Below are 24,706 nucleotides of genomic sequence, written 5' to 3'. Positions count from 1 at the left end.
GAGAGGACAGGATCGTGTCTCCAGTTTGTATGATTGTAAACAGCTGAGTGGCCAGCGCTCCGGGCACCGAGTCCCGCCCCCTCTGGGTGAAAACAGCTCCTTTCATCTAATTGCGGTATGTACAAAATGTCCAGTCTCACTCACAAACGCATCAGTTCAACGACCGATACACGATCGCAATGTATTTTATGTTGAATGGAAACAATAAGAGCCAGTTTATGATTGCTCCTCTGTGTCAAAGGTCATTATTGGGAGAACAGCTCCACCTGGTGGCCGTGTATCATGCCCTCTGTGACTTCTTTTATTGGTTAATATTCAGCCTGATTAACGGCTCAGCTTTAGGCCGATAATTCATGATTCAGCGAGTCTTAAAATGATCATTAACATTTGCAATAGAGGCTAACGATTAGCTGCTAAATGAACCGTGGACTTTGCACGTACTGGTTTATATTTTGCTTGTCACCGTCTATTAAACTACATCATAAACTGCACACATTTCCCATAAAAACGATATAACAGGGACAGAATAAAAGCTGTAATGATAATATCTGCATCAGAAGTAAAATCTCAAAAGGTTTGTACATTCGTTTATGATTTCTAACAAGGCTTTGACCTAAATGTGGTCGATGTCTGACAACAGCTGGAAACATCTGAACTGTTTAAAATGTGCAATGTTTGATGACTCATGCTAACGGCTATAGGAAATACACATTGAACAGGCTAACGGACTCTGAACCGCACACGTGAGGATCAAACGCTGCTTCTTTTTATTTCTATGGGCAATACACTTGTATTGCACTTAACAAGCCTGTGTCTCAAGTCTCTGCTACAGTGTCATTATTCATTCACTCAGCACTTGATGGTGGTAAGCTACTATTGTAGCCGCAGCCGCCCTGGGGCAGACTGACCATTTACCATGTGGCTATAATTCATTGTTTTGATCCTGATCTCTTTTTATGTCTGTGCCCTCTGCTGGACACGTGTGGAATTCTTTCCTTTTTTTAATTTAAGTTGCCCCCTAGTGGCTGCTAGGAGCACACTGATTTTTTTCCTTAAACGTTCATAACTCTGCACAGGAATGGGCTAGAGACTTCCCTTTTTTTTTGACATGCTCAGGAATTTCCGCTCTACAGGTCAAGGGCCGGATTCAATCATTTCGTGGGTCGGATTTGGCCCGCGGGCCGCCTGTTGGAGACCCCTGGGCTATATGGAGGTACTACACCAATGGCGGACCAATGGCGGCCCCTAGTGTCGTCGTCGCAGGGTGGCTGGGCCTAACCTTCGAGATCGGGTGAGGAGCTCCGCTACCCGGGAGGAACTCGGAGTACAGTCGCTACTTGCCTCCTGGTCGCCTTCCTCAGGACGAGTTCCAGGCATGTCCTATTGACCTCGGGACCCCCCAGAAAAACTGGAGGAGGTGTGTGTGGATCAGGAAGTCTGGGCATCTCTGCTCAGACTGCTGCCTCTGTGACCCAGCCCCGGATAAAGCAGAAGAAAAAAAGATGGATGGATGTCTTCGACTAATTTCCTTCATGTCACTATTACAAGCTTACTCAAATTCAAGACAAATCATCATTAAAACATCTTCATTTCTCAGTTTTGTTTTCTTCAAATGCCAGATTTTTGCAAAACACTATCAAGTCTGTTTTTGAATGTTCTCCCTTTAAACCAAAACCTCACCAGAATCCTCCAACCGCGCACTTGAATAAAATATCACACGAAGCGGGCGCCACGTCTCGCTGCAGCACGCCAATGCATTCGAACGAAAGTGTGAAGAAGCCTCCATGAAACAAACCCAACAATGACGCCCGATTACCAACATTCAGCGCCTCGGAAAAAAAGAAAGAGAGAGAGAGAGCGCCGTTTTGAATCCCGTTGCCAAAACCTCATTTCAGCCGAGGCTCGTTCTCCTCCCCGCGGATCGCAGGTGCGGCGGCAAATGAGCAGCCTCTCCAGGTGCCGGGAGCGCGCCATTTTAGGGCAAACATCGCTTGACAAATCCGCCAGGTGCGACGTGAAACGAGGGTGCCAGAGAAATAAATAAAAAATGGAGGAGTGAACGCTCTTCAGTCGATCCTGCTCTTTCTGTAACAAGTCTCTGGGACGCGGCGGAGAGGTAGAAGCCAAAAGGAAAGAAAAAAAAGAGAAAAGAAAAATGAGTGCAAAGAACTGGCAGTTTCAAAGCATAACAAGAAACAAGGGAGACGGCGCGGGAGAATGTACGGCGCATATTTGAGGAGCTGCTACGTGTCAATCCGAGGCAACTCAAAGGAGAAGGCAAAGATTTATTTTGTGGTGTGGAGTGTGTGAATCCAGCTCATACATTGTGATTTGTGGCTGTATAATGGGAGCTGAATCTTTAGGATCTGCTTTAAAGAGCCCTGCAAAAGCCTGGTTAATTATTATAATGATACTTTAAGAAGCCAGACGGAAAACTCATTTTGTCTGAGACCCAATTTGCTCAGAAGTGCAGATTTTGATTAGGAATTACGAATGCCTTCAATGGGATTCACAACCTTTGAAATGTGTGTCATGCAATTAAAACTTTGCGCCACAATTAATGAAAAGAGGCAACAACTGAAAAGTAATTTTTCCGTGTTTCATGTTTTTCTCGTGTTGGCTCAATTATATTCCTACAAGGTCTTTGTAAAATGGCTCAAACCAACGTCTCATCAAAAGCAGTTTTATTATATGTTTATATCGGCTCTCATTTATGCAGGACGTACACATCATAGTGAAGCTTTAAAGGGACAATAGGGAGTTTAAAAATGTTAAAATGAAGTATTTTCCTCCCTCTACATGTTCCAGCCATGTCCTAATGTGTAGAATGAGCTCAGACCGGTTCACCACAACTGCCTCTAAAATCCTGCACTGTCTCAAAAAGGTGTCAATTCGGGTCCGAAGTGCCGTCATGCAAGAGCTTAAAGGGGGGGTATTATGCAAAATCGACTTTTTCAAGCTTTACATCATGTTATTATGTCATTCCCTCATTAAAACCATGCCTGAAGTGTTGCCTTGGCACATTCACGTATTTTTGAGTAATCTGTAAAAACTCTGATGGCGGCCATTTTAGGGATAGGTTTGCCTGAGTCCTCCTAGGAACGCCCCCACCTCCTGGAGACGCCTCCGAGCTTTCGTCACCAGCCGAGTAACCAACCACTGCTCCTCAGCAGAACCACGTCCCCCCTGATGCCACAGACAGCGTGTGGAGGGGGCGTGTCGGAAAGGGTCAGAGGTTCTTAAAGAGACAGAGGCCTATTTCAAGACATTCACTACAGCCATTTTGAGAGAGCAATTTTATACAAGGCAGTTATTCTAATTTACTGCATTTACAGGCCAACAGAAGGTTTCGTCATCATTGTAGTGTGATATAGACAGGTGCTATGTGATTGAAAAGAGCATAATACCCCCTCTTTAATATAGAAGGTGCTGTTACACGTATGGCCTGAGGTGGTAGTAGTGAGTATAAAATGGCCAACTTGCATCCAGCCCCTTTAAGTCAGGGGTGATGAACCTCCAGCCTCAGGACCATTTGACCAGCCCCCTCCCAAGGCATTTCAGGGTCATGTGATTTTACGTGACGAAAAGGAAGGTGGGTCTTGAATGCCACATATTCAGGAATAATGATGTCTCGGAAAATTACAATATCGTGCAAAAGTTTCTTTCTGTAATTCAACTTCAAATGTGAAACTAATATATGATACAGACTCATTACATGCAAAGCGACAAATCACAAGTCTTTGTTATAATTTTGATGATTATGACTTACAGTGCATTTTCAAAATATTCTAGTTTCATGAGATTTTTAATTTGGGGTTTTTACAAGCTGAGCCTTAACAATCAAAATTATAGCAAATCAAGGCTTTATCTCACTGTGCATGTAATGAATCTATCATATATTAGTTTCACAGTTTAAGTTGAATAACAGAAATGAATGCACTTTTTAACGATATTCTAATTTTCCGATTTTCACCTGTATGTCGCTAAATTGTAAGACCCTTGGAGAACTTCATAAAAATGGATTTGGCCTATGATGTGAAAAAAGGTTCCCCACCCCTGCTTTAAATGGTCGACTGGACTGGGGTGGTCGAGTTCTTTTCACAGAAGCTTCATCTCAGCTCCTGTGGTCAAAAAATGTGTCACATTTTAATGATCGGCTCTTCTCGAATAAGCCGTGAACTCCACACAGACAGACTTTACATGCTCCAGGAGTTGAATCCAGGGTCTTTGTTTGCTACGATAGAACAGGAAATAGAATAGAAATAGAAGCCTTTGTCCATTGAAATGAACGAGCAGAGATAGAACTTGTGATGTACGTACGAAATCCCTTCTTTTTGCTTTCGACATTAACAGCTTTAACCTGAGCATCGACGGTAATCTTATCTTAGTCTGAACCTACACAAAGGCAACATAGATTTTCATGGAGAATGTCTTTGTAAAAAGGCAGTGATCATTCAGTTCCAGCTCTGGACATTTTACAATTTTCCGAATGAATTTCCAGTTCAGATCCAGACCATTCCCGATCAGGTTTGGGTTTTGAATTTCCAAGTCATTTATATTGGACCATGGACACACAAATAAAGTTTCTACAGTAGATTAAATCTGTCTTTTTCCACAGTCAACTTTTTATTATTATAAAAATGTCGACAAAGTGAAAAGAAAAAAAAAACATTGGGAAACGCAGCCTGAAATGTCATTTATAATTGTGGTGTTTTTCATTCCCTCGCTTTTAGCATCCAGTGCAGCTGATATTTGTAGCGTTTTCCGAAGAATTTCAGCTTTTTCTGACGGACAACTTGACATTATCTGCAGATAGTAAGAAAAATAAAACGACTAAATTCTCCAAAAAGTCCATTAAAAGCCGTCTTTGAATCGTCCCTGTGCGAAAATGCCATGCAGCGATTCAACGGTGAAGCTAGAGGTAAAAAAAAAAAAAGGAGCTTTGTTCAGAAATCCAGCTCTTTATTTACCCTGAAATGTTGCATTCTCTTCCCTCCACGGAAGCTCGGGTCGTCCCCTTACATAAAAACCTGACAACATGATCCCCGCTGAGTTACGAAACGCGTGCGCCGCTCGATATAACTTTTTCTCCCTCCGAGGCCCATTTCGAAGCCTTGTAATTTCCCTGCGTTTGGCCGCTCTCTCCAGTTCCCCCCCCAAAGTCAAAAATAGCCCGTATTATTTTCGTAGTGGCTTTGAACTCGCCACCGCAGCAGTTAAAAGCCCATGTGCTTGTGTTTAAGAATTGTGTGTTTTCTCTCCCTCTCTCTCTTTGCCCCTCCGCCTCAAAACGGAGACTTCTAACTTTAGCTTTTATGCTCTTTTTTTTTTTTTCTTCACAGAGTTCAACCCGGTGCCCAGTGTGTCAGAGGAAGGGTTCAAAGAGTGTGTGCTGAGCTCAGCCGTTTGCCTTTCGGATTCAAAGCCTCAAGTGCATTATTTATTTCCTTACTTAGCAGCGTTTGCACTGTTAACTTAAAGCCAAACTGTGTAACATTTCATTTGGTAAATACGAGCCTTTATGTCGATGTGTGTGTTTGTTGGCAGGGAAATGCTCAAAGATCAGGGTTTTATACAAAATGTGAGTGTATAGAGCAGGGTCTCCAACCTTTTCTACCTGGTGAGCTTCTTTCAGGAAACAAAACTGTTTTGCCTCTTAAGAGTTCAGTTAGTTTTGTCCTTGTACAGTACGTGACTATAATGACCCAAATGTTTGCAGATTGTGTTTAGGGATGTAACGATATTGCCGAAAGTAAGTGTCTCTATTTCTGAATATTTAAAGGAACAGGCCACCTTTTTTCCACACTGAGATATGTTCTTACCTGAGCTTAGACGAGTTGATGTGTACCTGTCTGGTCTGTGTGCGTGCTCTCAGTCACAAAAAAAGGACCAAAGATGTTGTTAGCATTTGGCCTCTCCCAGCATATTCCTATAGCTCCAGACGGGGGTGAAGTTGGAAGCGACCACGCTCTTCCACGGGCACAAAGACCAGACAGTTACACATCAACTCGTCTAAGCTCAGGTAAGAACATATCACAGTATGGAACAACGGTGGCCTGATCCAAACAGGAAGCATGGGTGTCATGATGACCAGGTTGTGGTGAATTATAGATCCAGTGCGACAAATGCATCTTGGTCATAATCCGCCTTAAAAGCTTTGTTTCCAAAAACGACCAAGCTGAATGTTGTTCGAGGAACAGCCTTCATACAAGGTCTCAAATCAAAAAGTGATGCTTCATGAATTTTTCAGCTGCCGTGTGGAAAGCGAAACTGAAACTGCACTTAAGGAGCACATGGCCAACACTGCACTGCTTTTTTTGACCTGACCATCATCCTGAAAAGTTCAGTCTTCGTCTCCCTTGCGATGTAGATCTCTTGATATTTCTGAAGAAAAACTTTACCATAAGCTAAAGGATAGGTCAGTGTTTTTCAGCAGGCCTTTTGCCTGACTATTTTATTTAAGAGGACTATACGGAGTTTAAAGCAGTACTAAGTAAGTCTTCCCCCTAGAGGCCATAAGCGCAACTGCAGGTGTAGTAGCAAGTTAAGATTTTTTAACTTATTAATGGTCTTGGAGAGTAAATACTACGCTGACAGGAAAGGCGAAGGGAGAGAGGGTTACTGTGCATCCAATTATACAATGGAATTTTTTTTTTTTTACTCAAACTTGGCTGTAAATACTGTTTAAAGTGACGTTAGCCCTCAGTTAGCTTTGCCCGTTAGCATATTAGCTTCTTCTTCGTGATTCCATTAGTGTGTATTGCTTTCTCCGGACCGGTGGCAGTCAAGTTGCAAACATGGTTTTCTGTCCAGAGACACCACATCATCCCATAAACACTTGTATTACCCCCACAGGGACTACGAAAAGGATTTATTAAGGTAAACACGTTACTTAGTACTGCTTTAAAGTGTATGTGTAGAATGAGCCCAGACCTGTTCACCACAACTGCCTCTAAAATCCTGCACTCAAAAAGTTGTTACTTAGGATCTTAAGTGCCGTCATGCACGAGCTTAATATAGAAGCTGCAGTTACACGTATGACCTGATGTGGCAGTAGTGAGTACAAAATGACGAACTTGTATCTAGTACCTTTAAATTTAAGTTTGTCGAAATGTAGAAAGCCGAGAAAGGGCAAGAGAGCGACTGGTTGCAGATCTCTGGTTATAGAGCCTTTTACTAAAGCTGATTTATCATTTATGAGGGACATAGGACTGATTTATTCAACACAGTCATGTTTAGTAAGCACTTCAGCAGAAAAAACAGATTCCAAAATAAAAGCCGATAAGCCTCTATGTCTTATGGCTACGAAGTTGTAAGCAAAAGTCTGCAACATTAAACATGTAAAATATGAGATTATACACACGTGTGACCAAGCAAAACATGTCTGCATCCGACTTCATCTGAGGCGCCTCCGTCAGCGAGGGCGCCGGAGACAGGCATAAAGCTGAAGTTTGTAAAGCGTTTCACACATGGCGAGTTTTTACATCACCGACTGTGTTTGTGACGGGCAATTTAACCGGAGCGGCTAATTGGTAGCTTGGTGGCCCGATGTCATTTGGATCAACTTCGATTGCGACAAGCACGGGACAAAATATTCATAATACTCCAACGTCGACTAGATTAACTGCCAGCTCTGGGCTAAATTAAACTGTCCACTGTAGTGTACAACAGGATCACACACACGCAGACTACTGGACGATGAGTTTGCCATTAATTATGTCTCGTAATGGATTTGTGTTTGGTATCAACTAAACATATTGCGATAATAGGTGATGCAATATCCACATCGCAGGAAGCCACAATACAGGTGCTCCTTATATAATTAGAATATCATGAAAAAGTGCATTTACTTCTGTAATTCAACTTAAAATGGAAAGTGAGATATGTATAGCCTTTGTTTGGCTTACAGTCCATTTTTAAAATATTCTAATTTTCTGCGATTTTTAATTTGGGGTTTTTACAAGCTGAGCCATAATCAACAAAATCATAACAAATAAAGGCTATACCAGCCCCATCGTAATGTACTCATAGGCCCCAGGGCTTTAACAGAATTGTAGGCCCCACCCCCCCTCAGCGCAAACCCTGACCCTAATGCTAACCTGCGACTCCTACATGTATCTCTCTGGGCCAGGTAGGGCGGGCCGACTCTGGGTACATAGGAGCTTTGCACAATCATCGCAACACATCACCTTTCTTTTTTTTCCCCTTTAATTCTGATAGGCCCTTGACTATGGTTGGCCCCTGAGCTCCAGCCCCTGCTCGCCTATTGGTTAAGCTGGCTCTGAAGGCTACATATGTCACTTTGCATGTAATGAATCATATATTAGTTTCACAGTTTAAGTTGAATTACAGAAGTAAATGCACTTTTTCGTGATAATCTAATTATGTGACGAGCACCTGTATATGGCAACATCTCAAAAGTCTTTATCGGACTGAGGTGGACATTTTTTTTGCAAACTCAAAGCCAAAAACAAACAATGCTTTGAACTTACTTCAATTTTAGTCTTGTTGTGGGACTGGTGTAGTCTTTCTTTAAAGAGACTCTATGCGGAGTTTCAAAATGTTTAAACTAAGTATTTTCCTCCCCCTACATGTTCCAGCCATGTCCTAATGTGTGGGATGAGCTCAGACATGTTCACCACAACTGCCTCTAAAATCCTGCACCGTCACTCAAACAGGTATTACTTAAAGGTACACTGTGTAACATTTTGGACTATGCTGTTGCCAACGGTACAAAACATGCTCCCAATGAGCAGCTCGACACAGGAAATGCTATTACTGCAGTGAGAAATCAATGAATGGATTTGCATGTTTAAATCTCAAATTTGGCTGCCTTTAGTCGACATCTCCATGGAAACGAGCTGGAGACGTACCCACTCCCGGTAAAGTTATGTCATGTCTTTGGAGAGCTGAGTAGCTCACAGTAAAATCCCATGTTTGTTTGAGGTATTTTTAAATGCTGAGAATATCTGTCATAAAATAAAAGCTTGTATTTCAATTTTATTTTTTGGGTAAAATTCTACGCGGTGTGGCTTTAAGTGCCGTCATGCACAAGCTTAATATAGAAGCTGCAGTTACACGTACGACCTGAGGTGGCAGCAGTGAACATAACATGACCAATGTGCATCTAGTCTATTTCAGTCTTTTGACACTATTTGGATCATATGTATTGAAATGGTTTAGTGAAATAGCACAAAAGGCGACCACGAGGCTTCAATCCAAATATGGTCATTTGAGGGAGACGGCGGTGTCTGTAGCTGTGGCTAAAGATGAGAAATATGACAGTTTTCTTGGTTTTCTTTACAACAACATCTCCACTTTAGTAGCTCCTACAGACTCCAAACTTTCCTTTCGTGTACTTAACAATAATCCTCCAGGTTTATTCAAAGGGAATTTTTAATATCTAATTCCTAGCCTGATTTATGGAGCTTTGAACTGGCTTATCCAAAAACTAAACAAGATCCAAAATAAAAAAAGTCTTTGTAACTAACGTATCAACAAAATCAAACATTATTTAGATGTGAAAAGATTCGGGCTATTGTGATGCATATACTGCCTTGTTTTGATATGAAAACCTAAACTGACTGCAACAAAAGTTTAAAATGGATATAAAAAAGTTTTCAAACCACTGCTTTATGGACATCTACAAACGGAACTCATGAGGCGTGTTTAGTTTCCCGCTGCTGGGCGTGATCGGAAATGTGCACGGACTGCGAATCTGATCACGATCTCAATAATCGCGTTAAGATCTTTCCCACCGAAAACTGTTCAGCCCCATTTCTCTGGAGTGCATCCAAACCCCGACAGACAGCGACGGAAGCGGCTCTCAATCACCCTGTCAGCGACTGAAGCGCCGCGGCGTGAGAAGTCACAACACATCACGCCCGGCCTCTCCACTCGGGCTCCCTTTGGCTGGGCTTTAATATCCATGTTAAATATCTCACATCGAACAAAATCCACTTTTTCTGCTTTCCATGTCACGATCTGCAAACATTTAAACTAAAACTTGTTAACTATTAAGTGGAAACAATAAGGATTTGCCTTTATTGTGTTGAAATAGTAAGACAAGTAAGGGAAAGCCTACTTACGATACCGATACTTGGGATCTGAGTATTTAATATCCGATACTATGCAAACGAGATGTTTCATGGGGTTTACCATGAATAAACTGTGCTGTAACTGTAGCATTCCACAAGAATCACTGGACTTTTCAACACAATATCCTTGGCTACGTGACTATTAGGCTACATTAAAGCAGTACTAAGTAACTCTTGCCCCTAGAGGCCATAAGCGTAACTGTAGGTGTCGTAGCAAGTTACGATTTTTTTAACTTTTTAATTGTCTTGGAGAGTAAATACTAAAAAAAAATCACTCAAACTTAGCTGTAAATACTGTTTAAAGTGATGTTAGCCCGCAGCTAGCTTTGCCCGTTAGCATGTTAGCTTCTTCTTCGTGATTCCATTAGTGTGTATTGGGGCCTCCGGTCCGGTGGCAGTCAAGTTGCCACCGCCCAGTCATTCATTTATCGGCCAAGAGCCCCCGACCTGGAGAATCTGGACAAAATTATGACAAAGTGACCAACTAAACTGAGAAACTCTGGGTAGCTCTCAATTCGATATGATTCGATACATGGCTTACGATAAAGATAATCTCACGACACACCGATACTGTGATAATCGATATATTGCGCAAAAATAATCCATCACCATTAAACATTTTATTTTATTATTATTCATCATTTACTTTTCTTTACATGTGCTTTGAACCTCTTTTTCTGTATAAATGATCCGTGACACTGAAAATGGGTCTATAGATCTGTCAGTGACATTTACATTTAAATAAACAAGAAACCACCGTCCTATTTCAAAAGGAATAAATCAAACCCAAATTCATCTTTTTCATATTTTTATAAACTATCATCAAATGTATAATATATTTGCATGACAGTGTTTGGTCCAAGTGCTTAAAACTGTAGTGCTGCCCCCTGCTGGTCTGACTGGATTCTTCATCATTATTGGCCTCAATTGACTGTGAAATCAGTGGACCACTGCTGCATCATTAATATGCATGACGTCATCAAAAGTATCGCTATTATTATTATATATTATTATATTTTATTTCATTTTATTTGATGTTGTTTTATTTTATTTTATCTCTTACTCTAATTTGTCTATTGTGTTGTTTTGTTGCATTGTCTGTCCTTAAAATAAAATTACTAATAACAAAAAAAGAATAAAATGTATCGTATCGTCCCGCAAAATATCGCGATATATCGGAAAATCGATATATTGTAACACTCCTAGTGTTTTGTGATGAAAATGCTCTCAAAATCAAACCTGTTACTGAAAAACATCATCAAAACTAGCTTTCCTTTGAAATAAATATTGGAATTCTAGTTTTAAGCTGAAATAAGTCCCCTTACCCCTGGAACACAGAGGCTAGTGAGGACTTTGCCTAGCGCTCCCCCTTCAGGCAGCAGTGGGAACTAGAAATGCAATGGCTGCGCCATTGCGATTGACTGCGGAATTGCGGGAAGCGAATGCAGAAATTGCATAAACTGTTCAAATTGCATACATTGCTTAATTTGCATAATTTTATTTGCATAAACTGGTAAAATGCATAAAATGTCATGTTGCATAAACTGTATAAACTGCATAAAGTGGTAAAATGCATGAATGGGTTAATTTGCATAAATTGTGTAACTTGCATAAACTCTTTAAAATTCATAAATCCTAAATGGCATAAACTCTTCAGTTGCATAAACGGTTTAAAATGCATTAACTGGTTAAATCCCATAAAGTGGTTAATTTGCATAAATTATTAATGTTGCATAAACTTTTATATTCCATAAACTGGTCAAACTGTTGAAATGGCCTCAGTGCTTGATTGGCAGAAGCTGCACAAATGGCTGAAAGGCCTGGAGTCTCCCCATTGGCTGGATTCCCCCATACACACCAATGCAAAAATTTCAAACTCTCGTATAAAAAAACTGGAAAACTGCAGAAGGCCAATTTTTTCTCAAAACCCACAAGTTGCAGAAGCTGAACATGCACAAAGTGCAGAAATTGCATAAAATGCAGAAAAAAGTGCAGAAAAGCATGGATTTGCGGCAGCCCCATTATAAGTCAATGGGAAAAATCTCCGACATTTTGGCCGATTGCGGAAAAACCGTAAGTTGCAGAAGTCCCAAAAGTAATAGCACCCTTCTCCTCAACATGCGGAACGTTTTGATGCATAACTTGCATAAATTGCACAAAGCATGAAGGTGCTGAAAGCTCTAGAAAATCGGGGAAAAGATGGAAGAGGAATAATAATAAAGAACATGAAAACCAATAATTGACTGCGGAAGAATTCCGCAGTCAATCCATTACTTAGGTAACTTAGGAAACACACTTAGAACGAATCGATACGTTGGATGATTGTAGCCTTTAAAAATGTGCAGGAGTAGAAGAAATGACCAGAACCACAGTCTTATAACATGGCTAAAAAACTATGACATTTCTCTCTTAAAGTCATTGATTTGATTATCTGTAACATCACTCATCACAAGTTAAATTACGACTTCAGCATCGCCCTCTTGAAACGGAAGAGTATTCAACGTGTTTTTTTCCCCCCCGCAAATCCGATGTAACAAGCAATTTAGACTAAACTGCTTCTAGTGTCGATGGGTGGTGCTCGCATCTCCACGCAGCACGCCGGCAGCTTATTGCTATAATCTTAATAAATAGACGCGGCAGCCTGAGTCATGTTGTCTGAATCGCTCTCCTTCTTCCCCCATCGCTCAATACAGCCCCGAGTCAGTGTGGAAGTGCGGAATGAAAGCCCTCCACGGTTTCAGATAATCACCCTCTTTCTCCTAATAGGCCCAATATCTCAGAAAACGCTATCGAGACCTGTCTGTGTTTGGAACATGTGTGAGAGTCCTCTGCTGCTTTGCTAGAAGAGCTTTTTGAAAACACTCGGCAATGGTTTATCGAGCTCTCATGGCTTTAAAGGGGTGTAAGGTTTGTAAATGGATATACAAAGTCGTAGGAACTTGCTATAGTTTGTGTTAGGTACTAGAGATTTCAAGCTTTCAAACAAGTCCTCCTTTGTCCATGTCTGTGTATGCTGGAAAGGTTGTGCTATTTCATCCATGGATCTCTTTTTCCCTGATAGAACGGGCATATTCCACAATGACAATGCCAGGATTCTTCAGTCTCACATTGGGAAAACGTGGTTCAGGGAGCATGAGGTGGATTGGCCACATCAGAGTCAAGATTTTAACCCCATTGAGATTCTTTGGGATGTGCTGGAGAAGGCTTTGCGCAGTGGTCACGGTCTCCCATCATCAAAACAAGATGGTAAATGATGCAACACTGCATCTTTGTTTTACGTTTTATAACTAGAAAATATGTCTCTGTAAGATATAAATGGTAACATTGGAATCCGGGCGAAAGAGCTGGTGAAAAGCTGGTGACTGGGGCTCCTCCTGGTGGCAGCTATAGGAATCATTAAAACATAATACTAAGGTGCAGCTCCAGCAGTGCCTGATGAACACACTTTGAGCACAGAGCAGCTCAGATAATCGATAATGTTGGATTATTGGCTTTAAAAATGTGGACAGTTTTTGAGTTTTAACAGGAAGTGCAGAAAGAGGCGCTGACACTGTAGAAGAAGAAACAGCTAAATTTGACAGTTTTGCCTGAGGATTGCTCAAAACTGCATAAATGTTGTGAAATATTACTCCAATTCTGGCTTTGTTAACACATTGACAGGATTTTTTTAAATTATTATTACAAAACTAGACACTCTAATACACCTTATGTGTGATTTTGTAGCTCTGTGATGAACAGAAGTGAAATAAATGACGATCAAAAACTTGTGAAGAGTCAGGATTTGGACATTTCATATATTATTGCGTTTCTTTTCTTGTTTTTTTTTATCTGAGGGGGCGTGGTGTTGCGTAGGGAACAGCTGTAAACCTGACACTTCTCTCTCGCGTTTGACAAAGCAGAGCGGCTTCTCATGGAAAGATCGAAACAGTTGAGATTTTAACATTTCTCTGAGTTTTTAAATGGTTAAAATCGGTCCAAGGACGGCTGAGAAACATCCTGTTAAAGTCTTCAATCCGAGAACCAGGCTGTTTAAATGCACACACCATAAAGCGATCGATAACACGCACAATGTTGTCGTTGAAAGTTGACTTGAAACGAATATATTTAGGCATTTGCCTCTTCCCATAATGTTAGTGTCCGTCCAGAGAGGAGAGAGTTTCATAAAACACTATCTCTGAATCTAGAAAAAAATCTGTGATTTAGCTTAGATTTCTCAGGAAACCGAGGCACGTAGAATTAAACTGTTTTCACCTATGGAGAGTTTAAAGTCTCACCTTTAAAACGAACTATAACATAGAATATGCTGTGGTGCTACAAATATGATGACAAATGGTCTGAATTGTTGGCACTCAACAGCTAAATCCCCAAAACAGCGCGTCACTCAGTGTGTTCAAACATGGTTCAAACCTCCAGTGGATTTTGCATGAGATGTCAACTTTGATGCAGCAATTAGGACATTATTGATGTTTTTTCTTCACTGTTTCAGCACAGCACATTCCACTGAATACATTTACATGGTAATGAATTTGTCAGGCCAAAAAAGTACTAAATCAGAATGAAAACAAGACAGACATTAAACTAAAAGAAAATCATGACTAAAACTGAACATTTGCATATTCCTGTTTGTTTTATTCAGCCATTGTTAGCAAAAAGAAGATGGAAGACCTTGCCACACTGATATTGTGTCTCCAAATAACGATAATTTGGAATGAAAGAAAGCACATTTCCAATTGAAGAATCGAGACGTTAAATGAGTCGGTTTGTTGCAGAATATCAGATAATAACTTTATTTTGAAACAAACCGTGAATGCAGATCAATAAAATCCATGTCTCCTGCCACACTTGACACAGCCATGTACATGTGAGCCGTGGGGGCAGGGGTTGTGTCTCGTAGCGATAAGAGGTGGGGGGTTGGTGTTTACGTAGGAGAATTGAACCCTCGAACCCCCCCTTCGTCCCCGATTCCCCCCTGTTTTATAACCCTGGGAGCTCCCGGATTGGACCTCTTTGTGCATAATGTCTATTCAGAGCCGCTGAATAGACGCCGACTTCCCTCCAAATGCCGAGAAATAAAACAAACAGTGAATTGAGTCAAGGACGCAGTGTCAACACGGCGCTCACATTTTAGCGCCAAAAATGCTAAGAATGGACGGCTAAGTGGAAAAGAAAGAGAAGACGGAGCGAAGGGGGGAGCCGGTTCGGATTGATCGGGAAATCTCAACTCTATGTTCACAGTATAAATATTTGAAAAAGGGCGGCTAATGTTGTGTTAAATGGACATCTTCAACTGTTCACCGTTGTTCTTTCATGGAAAACAAATCTCAAGGTGGTGGGAAACAATACTCTATTCAAATCGGTGCACATAAGGGTTCCATATGTGGCGCTACGACGAGGTGACCATGATAGATTACCGAAACAAAGAGAAGCACATCGGACTTTGATGACCTTAACTAAAGCATCTTTCTGTCGTCTGCATGATGTTTTTTATAATCACAGAAACCATTGTTTGCATGTAGAATGAATGTAATACCACCAGGGTTATTCTGTAGCCATTCCTCCTTTGTATTCAAATAGAAATGCTACTTATAATGATGAATATTCATGAATATTCTTCTCCAAAAAGACCTTTGCTCATTTCAGCCAAAAGCTTACCACCCGCCAAAACCAAATGCATTCTCTCCTCTTTGCCATTGTCGTCACTTTTAATTTCCCTTATGTGTTTTTGTCACTTTTTTATGGCACTTTTGTTACTTTTTTGCTGGATTATTGTCACTTTTTGTTGGATTATTGTCACTTTTTTGTTGCTGTTTTGTCACATTTTTTCCTGCTCTTTCGTCAATTTTTTGCTGTTATTTCTGTCTTTTTTTGCTGGTATTTTTGTCACTTTTTTGCTGGATTTTTGTCACTTTTTGGGGGATTTTTGTCTTTTTTTTGCTGGATTTTTGTCACTTTTTTGCTTGATTTTTGTCTTTTTTTTGCTGGATTTTTGTCACTTTTTGGGGATTTTTGTCTTTTTTATGGTATTTTTGTCACTTTTTTTTATTTTTGTCTTTTTTTTGCTGGATTTTTGTCACTTTTTTGCTGGATTTTTGTCTTTTTTTTGCTGGATTTTTGTCACTATTTTGTCACTTTTTGCTGGATTTTTGTCTTTTTTTTTGCTGGATTTTTGTCATTTTTGTCAATTTACATCCTCATTTTCTTCTCGTTTTGTGTCGCTATTTTGAAGAAGCTTTTAGATTTGGAGAATTTGGAGAACAGGAGAAAACAGGTGGGAGTTAAGAGGCATAAATCTTATTAAATGTTATGCCTAAACCTTTGCATCCAACTGTAGAACATGTTGACCAGAATGAGCAAAGGTCCGTTTGGAGGAGAAGGGGCACAGAATTTCATGAACATCTGTCCAAACTGTTAATCCCGGGGGTTGTGCTGCAGCCAGTGGCGCAGGGAACGTCTCATGGGTAGAACAAAGAATGGATTAAATTAATTTCTTACAAATCCTGAAGGAAAAACGCAGCACCATCTGTGAAAAAGCTGATGTTACAAAGCAAATGGCTCCAACGAATGGGTAATGATCGTAAACGCAGCTCCAGGATGGATTACGTCAAGAGGCGCAGTCTGAGGGTTCTGGGCTGACATAAACAACATTGAAGATCTGTGGATAAACCAAGAGCAGTGCATACAGCGGAGAAATCTCTCAATTCTGGAAGACTTTCGTAAGGAAGAAAGGGCTGAAACTAGAACTGAAAGACTCTTGGCTGCATAGAAAAGCATTCAAAGCAGCAATGCGTGCCATATTTGGGGGCTACGAGGCAGAAATTCTCTTTGGCTCTGGCAATTTTTACATAGAATGATGGGATTAAAACCTTATTGTTATGTCTCCTCTACCACCTCCCTTTTGTTTCATTATTCACATCATAAGACATGTTGATTTGGAGTGCCTAAAGTTTGATCCGGGATGCCAAAACCCTGCACCCCACTGTAGCTCAAAGGGGACGTGCAAAGAGGAAGGATCTCCAAAGCTGTTGCCAAGTGCAGTCCGAGAACTTTGAAAACGTTTCTTCGCAGTATTGCCACTGGTGTGAAGCTGTGATTTACGCTCATCTCTTGCATCATCTAAACAAACTAATAATGCGATCCCAAAACTCATTTCAAAGTTTGGGATTGAGGATCAAAGTGGGATGCCTGACCAAAGCCTGGCTGCCAAACTGAGCACACCACCCTGTTCGGTAGAAGTGGTTTCCACCTATGAGAACCTGGGGCTGCAGTTGGACAACAAGCTGAGCTGGGCAGCCAACATGGACGCTGTTTACAAGAAGGGGCAGAGTAGGATGTACTTTCTTAGACGGCTGGCCTCATTCAGGGGCTGTTCTGAGTTATTGTACATGTTTTATCAGCCGATTGTATCCATTGTTCTTTTTTTATACTGTTGTTTGTTGGGGGGAAAAGGAACACTCTGAGGCTGAAGCGGCTCATTAGGAAGGCGGGTTCTGTGGTTGGACTGGGCCTGGACTCAGTGGAGGAGGTGGTGGAGCAGAGGACGCTCTCTGAGATCAGGGCGATCCTGTCCAATCAGAGCCCCACCCCCTTAACTCAGTCTTCTCCTGCCAGAGAAGCAACGTGAGCTCCAGACTCCTCGCTCTGACATGCTCCAAGGACAGATTGAAGAACTCTTTTGTCCCTCATGCCATCAGGCTTTATAACAGAGCCATGTCAGGGAGGAGCAGAGGAGGTGGAGAGGGGGAAATGTCTTTAACATTGTCTCGCAGTGCCTTAACTTCTCTTGGATTTATTGCTTTTTTAAATGTGTTTTTTAACTTCTCATGTTAAAAGAACACAACTTCTTCGGGATCAATAAAGTATCTATCTATCTATCTATCTATCTATCTATCTATCTATCTATCTATCTATCTATCTATCTATCTATCTATCTATCTATCTATTATTGCGATATTTCACCAAAAATGATATGTTCCGGGGTTTTTTCAGCAAATTGTGTCAAAAGAAGACTGAAAAAACACCCCATCAGGACCAAAACAAGGGTAGAATTTAACAAAGCTAGTAAATGTTAAACTAAAACTGATCTATCTATCTATCTATCTATCTATCTATCTATCTATCTATCTATCTATCTATCTATCTATCTATCTATCTATCTATCTATCTATCTATCTATCTATCTATTCACCCACCACCAACTCACAATCACATACTTTTGCATTAGCACATAGTGCATAGTGTGGTCTGTAGCCCACAGACACCACAAAAGAATGTGTGAACGCTTAGCTACTGCAACAAACATCTAGCTGATGATATAAAGTTCTGTGAGCGGCATTTCAGACCCACAAACTTGCATACAAACTACTCTCATTTAGTACATATGAAAAATGTTTGCTCCATAGCATGCTGTCCAAGATGTACATGTTTCAAACAAATAATTCCATGTGCCACAGTAGTCTTTCCATGCTGATTTGTCATATTCTAATTAGGTCTTGTAATTGAAATATGCAGCCAGAAGCAAAGCTGCTTACATCTACCACTTTGATCACAAAACAGTCAACATTTACCAAACTTTTCTTCCGTTTCAGCTCGTTACATCATCAAAAAAAACGTCCAAGTCTCAACAGCCAGAGACACAGAACACTAATTAATGCGTTCTGGTCACTTCCCAAAACCACATCCAGAGCAATCCTCTCAATCCTGACCCGCTGTTTGGACAACTCAGCTCAAGTCTGCTTTTAAACTACTTAAGGGCTCGGTAAGTCATGGCTCTGGTCCAGGCCCGAAGACAAATGGAGCTCAGGTTGAAATGCAGATCTGTAAAGGCTGGAAACGTCGCCAAGATTTCTGTGATTGAGTTCTTCAATGTGTCAAGGAGCTTAAGGGGAGATGCTGCAGGTGAATAGGGGGGAAAAAGAAATCCTGAGATATAAATGTGAAACTTCCGGTGTAGATTTATGACATAAATATGAGGAAAAAATGAATTGCAAGTTTTCTGTCATTTTGTGTTTTTATGTAGAAATACGGGATTTAATGCATAAAATTGCCAGAATTGCCTCTTTCAGCTACCAAATCTAAATAGATTTCAATTTATGCTTTTATTTTGTTGATGTATTCGTCTTTCAGAGAGGATTTTGGATCTGTCGCTTTTGAATAAGTGAAGAAAATAGTAAAATTCTAAATTTCACCCTGTTTTTTTGTAGTTCAAAGGTAGAACCATCACGCAGAACATGGGCACTCCCCAAGGCTGTGTGCTGAGCCCCCTCCTGTTCACTCTGCTGAGCCATGGCTGCACTCCAAAGTACGACTCAAACCTCTTCATCAAGTTTGCAGACGACACAACAGTGTTGAGCTTCATCAATAAATAATGATGAATGAATAAATCAGACAAAAACTTAGAGATACAGTCGCAAGAGTGAAATAGAAAACCTAACTTTGAGAAAACAGAAAAGATTTTGTAATGCGCCTGGATATTTCTCCCGTATTTAGCCGTCTCCCACAAAGGACATGACCATATTTGGATTACTGCATTGTCTGAAGTAGATACTGAACATGTCAATATTTGTGAATGAATAAGCGTGGGAAAGATGACGGAGCGCTGCAGGGTTAGCAGGTGTTAAACCCAATAAAACCCCATGGAGACAGGAAATGCTGTCGCTTGTGAAGGATATTGTATTGCCTAAAAAGATTTGCTGTCTCGACGATTTGCTCCTCACGGCCGTTCCCTAATCACCAGTCTTCTGACATGTTTACGAACTATTGCTAAATATTATATATTTCCTTCACAGTTTGGCGTTGTAGAGCCTAATTACTGTATATAGCACTCCTGCCAGTCCGTGTGGAGTTTGCCCCTTTGTCCATGTGTTTCCTTCAAGTTCTCCCACCATTTTTTTTTTTGTAAATAAATGTAAAACTTTGTGTTATGGCATTAGAAATCGGGCTGCAGATCGTACATCACAGTATACAACATGAATGCTCTTACACATCCATATTGCATCATACGGCACCTTTAAGTTTGAATCCACAAGCAACTACGCCCCAGTCCAGCACTGTCCAGATGACTATACCTTTCGAAAACCTGAGGGGAGACCACCTGTCCCTCTTCTGATTTAGGTAATGTCCCACTTTTGCAACGTTGCCAAGAGAGCTGATCTAGATTTAGACAGAAAGTGACATAATATCCATTGATTTCTGGATAAGACTTTTTGTGACCCATTGATATGGGTTTAGGTTAAAATGAGCAAATGAAATGCTGCTGGAATTGTTGTCACTTTCCATCACACTTCTTGTCCCACTACTATTCTCGGAGTAGTAAACAATATGGGCCAGGCTGTTATTTACATTACCAGTATAGAGGATATCATGAAAATGTCAATCACACACTAACATAGACAACTTCATAGCAGTTTATTTATATTCATTATTCTGTATTCTGCGCTTTACTCCAACTTTCCCCACCAGACAATTCATCTATTTCCAGAACACTTCATTCATCTTCAAAAGTTGTCAAAAGAACCGAGCAGCTAGAATGACAAAAGCGTGCCAAAAATGTGTCCGCATCTTTTATTCCATGACGTGCCTCCTTTGGACACATGTTGGCGCAATATGGAGCAAACAGCATGTGCTCTGAAGCAAAAAGTCCTGAGGGAAAACTATTTCTCTTCAATGCCTGCTGTATCTTATTCGTATCTTTCAGGACTGTTTAGTTCGGTCTCCTCACATGATTCTCTCCTCTGCGCCGCGCGCTCGTATCTCTCCACATCATCACCTCTGCGCTATATATGACCAAACAGGGACCAGCGGCAGCCAGCTCGCGCTATGTGGATTCAGAGCGACACTCCGATCCCGACACAAGAATGAACCAGCGCGTCGCAAACCCGCCGCATCATTTATTAACAATCCAAACAGACCGCGCATAACTTGCCATTTATAGCGCTGCGTCCGCGCCACGTTTTAACGGTTTCAAACCGGGCTCTGCGCACTTGCGCTGTGTGCCACGACTCCTCCACTCGCTCACTCCCGTTACAAAAGCGCGCTCAGACTCTTCCAGCACACAAACAACCTCCGTCTCTCCCGGAGCATCCCCTCACCCCCCCCCTTCCAGCTCGCCCAAAACTCGCTCCACCGCAGCGACGGCGCAAAGCAAACTTTTCTCCCCGGAGTGCGCAACGTGCCAAACCAACAAAACACACACAAGCAAACACGGGAGCTTGTGATGCTGCTCCTCTCCTCCTCCTCCTCCTCCTCTCTCCCCCTGCGTCGACTTCCCCACCATCACCATCGCTCCCCCACCACCTGCCCCTGTCGTGCCTGTTGTGTGGTGCCTCCCGGCTGGATCGCCTTACCTGCGCAGCCCAGCCACAGCAGCCCCCAGACGAGGTCCAGCGTGCGCAGAAGCGTCATCCCCGCGGTCGGTAGAGTGTCCTTGGATGGAGCGTTCCGGTAATAAACCCAGCAGCGGCAGCGAGGATGCCCCAAGAAGAAGAAGAAGAGGTCCAGAGATTGTTCCCAAGAGAAGCAGAGAGAGGCTGAGGAGTTTATTGTCGCCACTCGTGTTCGCAGCACAATGAGTGACAAGCAGCAGCAGCAGCAGCAGCAGCAGTAGCGACCGTAGCACACACACACACGCGCGCGCACGCACTGAGCAGAGCAGAATTACTCCGCCCCACACAGGCGAAGGGAGAGGAGAGAGAGAGAGAGAGGCTAAGGGGGGGCGGGCAGGGGATGAACAAAATAGTGCCTAGAGCCGCTGGAGACGGCAGATGGCCAGCAGACTCTTCGGTAATTCGGATTACGCAGGGTTTTAGTGTGCGCGCTTTACGCACAGGGGGGAGAGACGTGGACGGGGGCACGCGGTCAGGACTAATTAAAGGACCCGAATTAACCGCTACAACACTGCAACTTTAAAGGGGATTGTGCTTTGAAGTGGATTTGGTGCCGCTTTGTTTTGCATTAGTCAGTGCATGTTCTGCGTAATAACTCGCACCTAAACAAAGGGGGCGGGATGTTCCACTGTTCTGTTTTAGTACAACAGTCCAACAGACCACAAAAGCCACACATACTTTACATGAAAGTTTATTGGCTTGGAGTACCAAGCTCACTCTCCGCCTTGACCAAGTGCATTTTCTCCAGTCCAGCTTTACCCAAATCTAAAAGCTTATCGGATGGAGTTTACAGACTCTAGGGCAGTCTATCGCCTCATTTGAAAGCTAAGACCTACAAAACGGATTTTTTTTTTCCCCCTCTCGTTGTTGCCATGTTGTTCCACATTCTTTTTCAACACATTTTTTTCATCATATTTTTGTTGCTTTTTTTGTGGCTTTTGTTGTTGTGTTTTTGTCACATTTTTGTCCATTTTTTTGTGCTTTTTTGTTGCATTTTTGGTCATGTTTTCTGGCTTTTTTGTTATGTTTTTTGTTATGCTTTTTTGTGGCTTTTTTGTCAGTTTTTTTCAATTTTTTGTCCATTTTTTTTTCTTTTTTGTCACAGTTTTGTCCATTTTATGTCCAATTTTTTGTTGCTTTTTTGTCACATTTGTGTCAATTTTTGTTGCTTTTTTTGTTGCATTTTTGTCATGTTTTCTGGCTTTTTTGTCACATTTTTGTTGATATTTGTGGCTTTTTTGTGGCTTTTTTGTCACATTTTTTTTTCAATTTTTTGTCCATTTTTTTGCTTTTTTTGTCACAATTTTGTCCATTTTATGTCCAATATTTTGTTGCTTTTTTGTCACATTTTTGTTGCTTTTTTGTCACATTTTTGTCACATTTTTGTCAATTTTTTGTTGCATTTTTGTCATGTCTTCTGGCTTTTTTTGTCACATTTTTGTTGATATTTGTGGCTTTTTGTGGCTTTTTTGTCACATTTTTTCAATTGTTTGTCCATTTTTTTTGGTTGCTTTTTTTGTCACAGTTTTGTCCATTTTATGTCCAATTTTTTGTTGCTTTTTTGTCACGTTTTTGTCCATTTTTTGTCCAATTTTTGTCACTTTTTTTCCCTTTTTGTTGCAATTTTGTTATGTTTCCATTCTTGTTTTTGTTGCTATTTTGATGCTTTTTTTCAAGACGCTTTTAGATTTGGGTAAGCCACGAATGTGCTTGGTTCAGGTGGGGGTTAAGAGGTGAAGTCTTGTTGCAGTAAATAGTTATCAACCGTCAATATCAGGAAAATCATCCAGTCGTCACAGTGAGTGGGTTTGCTTGTCCCTATTGTCATCAATGTTTTTATTTTTATTTTGTTGGGAAAAAGTGTGTCCGTTTTTAGTTTAGTTTGTTTTTTAGAGATATTTTTAGAGATCTCACAATTTTTTTTAAGTAATTTTCTGCAAAATATAATGAGGGGATATCACCCAATGAATGAAAATATTAGCTCAATAAATGCTAATGCTAAATTTATTGTGTTAAGTAAGGATTAAACAACTCGGAGCCGTGCATTCGACGGTTATAATGCACGACGCGGAGTCAAGAACACCACGACGCGCAGTGGAGTGGTGTTACTCCGCGAAGAGCATTATAACCGTCGAATGCACGGCTCCGAGTTGTTTAATCCGCTTATACCATGGTCCCACAAACGTAACATTTATAATAAGTATTTGTTTCATTTACTAAACTCACTAAATATGCCAGACCACCGGGACTATTTTATGCGGGTTATTAGCCGGTCACTGAAGGCTCGTCTCAGAGCGAGTCATTCTCCGCAGCTACGAGGATCTCAGTCAGGCTCAACGACACAACATCAGCACAGAATCACAACACAACAGGACTAACCCGGCCCTTTTCCGTGGAAGTAAACACCGATATGCGGCACTCATGGGCAGGAGTTATTTCACTTTTACGCTGTTTAACCTGAAGCTAGCTAGCTAGCTCAACGAGCTCAACTGTTTATGGAAACAGCTGCGGTGGAGTCCGCTTACACCCGGGCCCCACGAACTGAAACTTTTATGATTGACTTTACTAATCCAGACAAATATGTTTAAATGCAGGATCATTTTATGTACGCCTGAAAATTATGAATAGTGCCTTAACCTTTTTCAATAGAAATGGAAAGCTCATATTTTATTAACAGTAGGCTAACCTAGCTGCTCACTCTCATACTTCCCATTTATCAATCATTTTGTTTTGGCCAAAAACGTTGAAATTAAACAAAATCCATCTCATAAGTTCCTGTCAGTCACTAATTACGTGTTTATCTGATTCAGCTGTGTCATGCGTTGCTATGGCGATGCCCACAGCGGAGTGATATCCCAGTGATTTAACTACCGGACTACGTGTGCGGTTATACGAAAATAATGCACGCTTGTTAGCACCCATCAGCCAATCAGAATCGAGTATTCACCCAGACCATGGTATAATCATAAATATAGCGCTGCTCATGTGCAAAGAAAGTAGCACGTGCTTAAGTGGTTCAGTTTTACTTTACGAGAGCACCCATTTCACCCTGAAAAGACTCACAGAAATAAATGCATGAATGTAGGAGAGTCTTACCCCCGGAGTGGACACTGGCGGTGGTAGAGGATGAGGTCAGAGGTAGAGGAGGGGCGGAGGGGGGTCACAGCACGCTGGGAAACGGCCGGGGCTTAAGAGGAGAATCCTCTTAAAGGAAGCTGAGAGGGGGCG

The 24,706-nt window shown here is 41.4% G+C and overlaps 1 protein-coding gene across 3 annotated transcripts in view; it reads right to left on the bottom strand.

The window, feature by feature from the left end:
• Window positions 1-21,757, bottom strand: part of ncam1a (neural cell adhesion molecule 1a) — a 615,586-nt gene extending 593,829 nt beyond the window's left edge. For 2 of the 3 annotated variants that reach the window (XM_079565591.1, XM_079565592.1), the window contains exon 1: window positions 21,440-21,757. In XM_079565591.1, coding sequence (XP_079421717.1) covers window positions 21,440-21,497 — 58 coding nt within the window. In that variant the 5' untranslated portion in view covers window positions 21,498-21,757. The remainder of the gene's footprint in view (window positions 1-21,439) is intronic. The other variant, XM_079565593.1, reaches the window with a different exon arrangement.
• Window positions 21,758-24,706: the final 2,949 nt, after the last annotated feature.

The sequence above is a fragment of the Gobius niger genome (assembly GCF_951799975.1).
Source record: "Gobius niger genome assembly, chromosome: 11".
NCBI lineage: Eukaryota > Metazoa > Chordata > Actinopteri > Gobiiformes > Gobiidae > Gobius > Gobius niger.
This window is presented reverse-complemented; position numbering and strand designations above follow the sequence as displayed.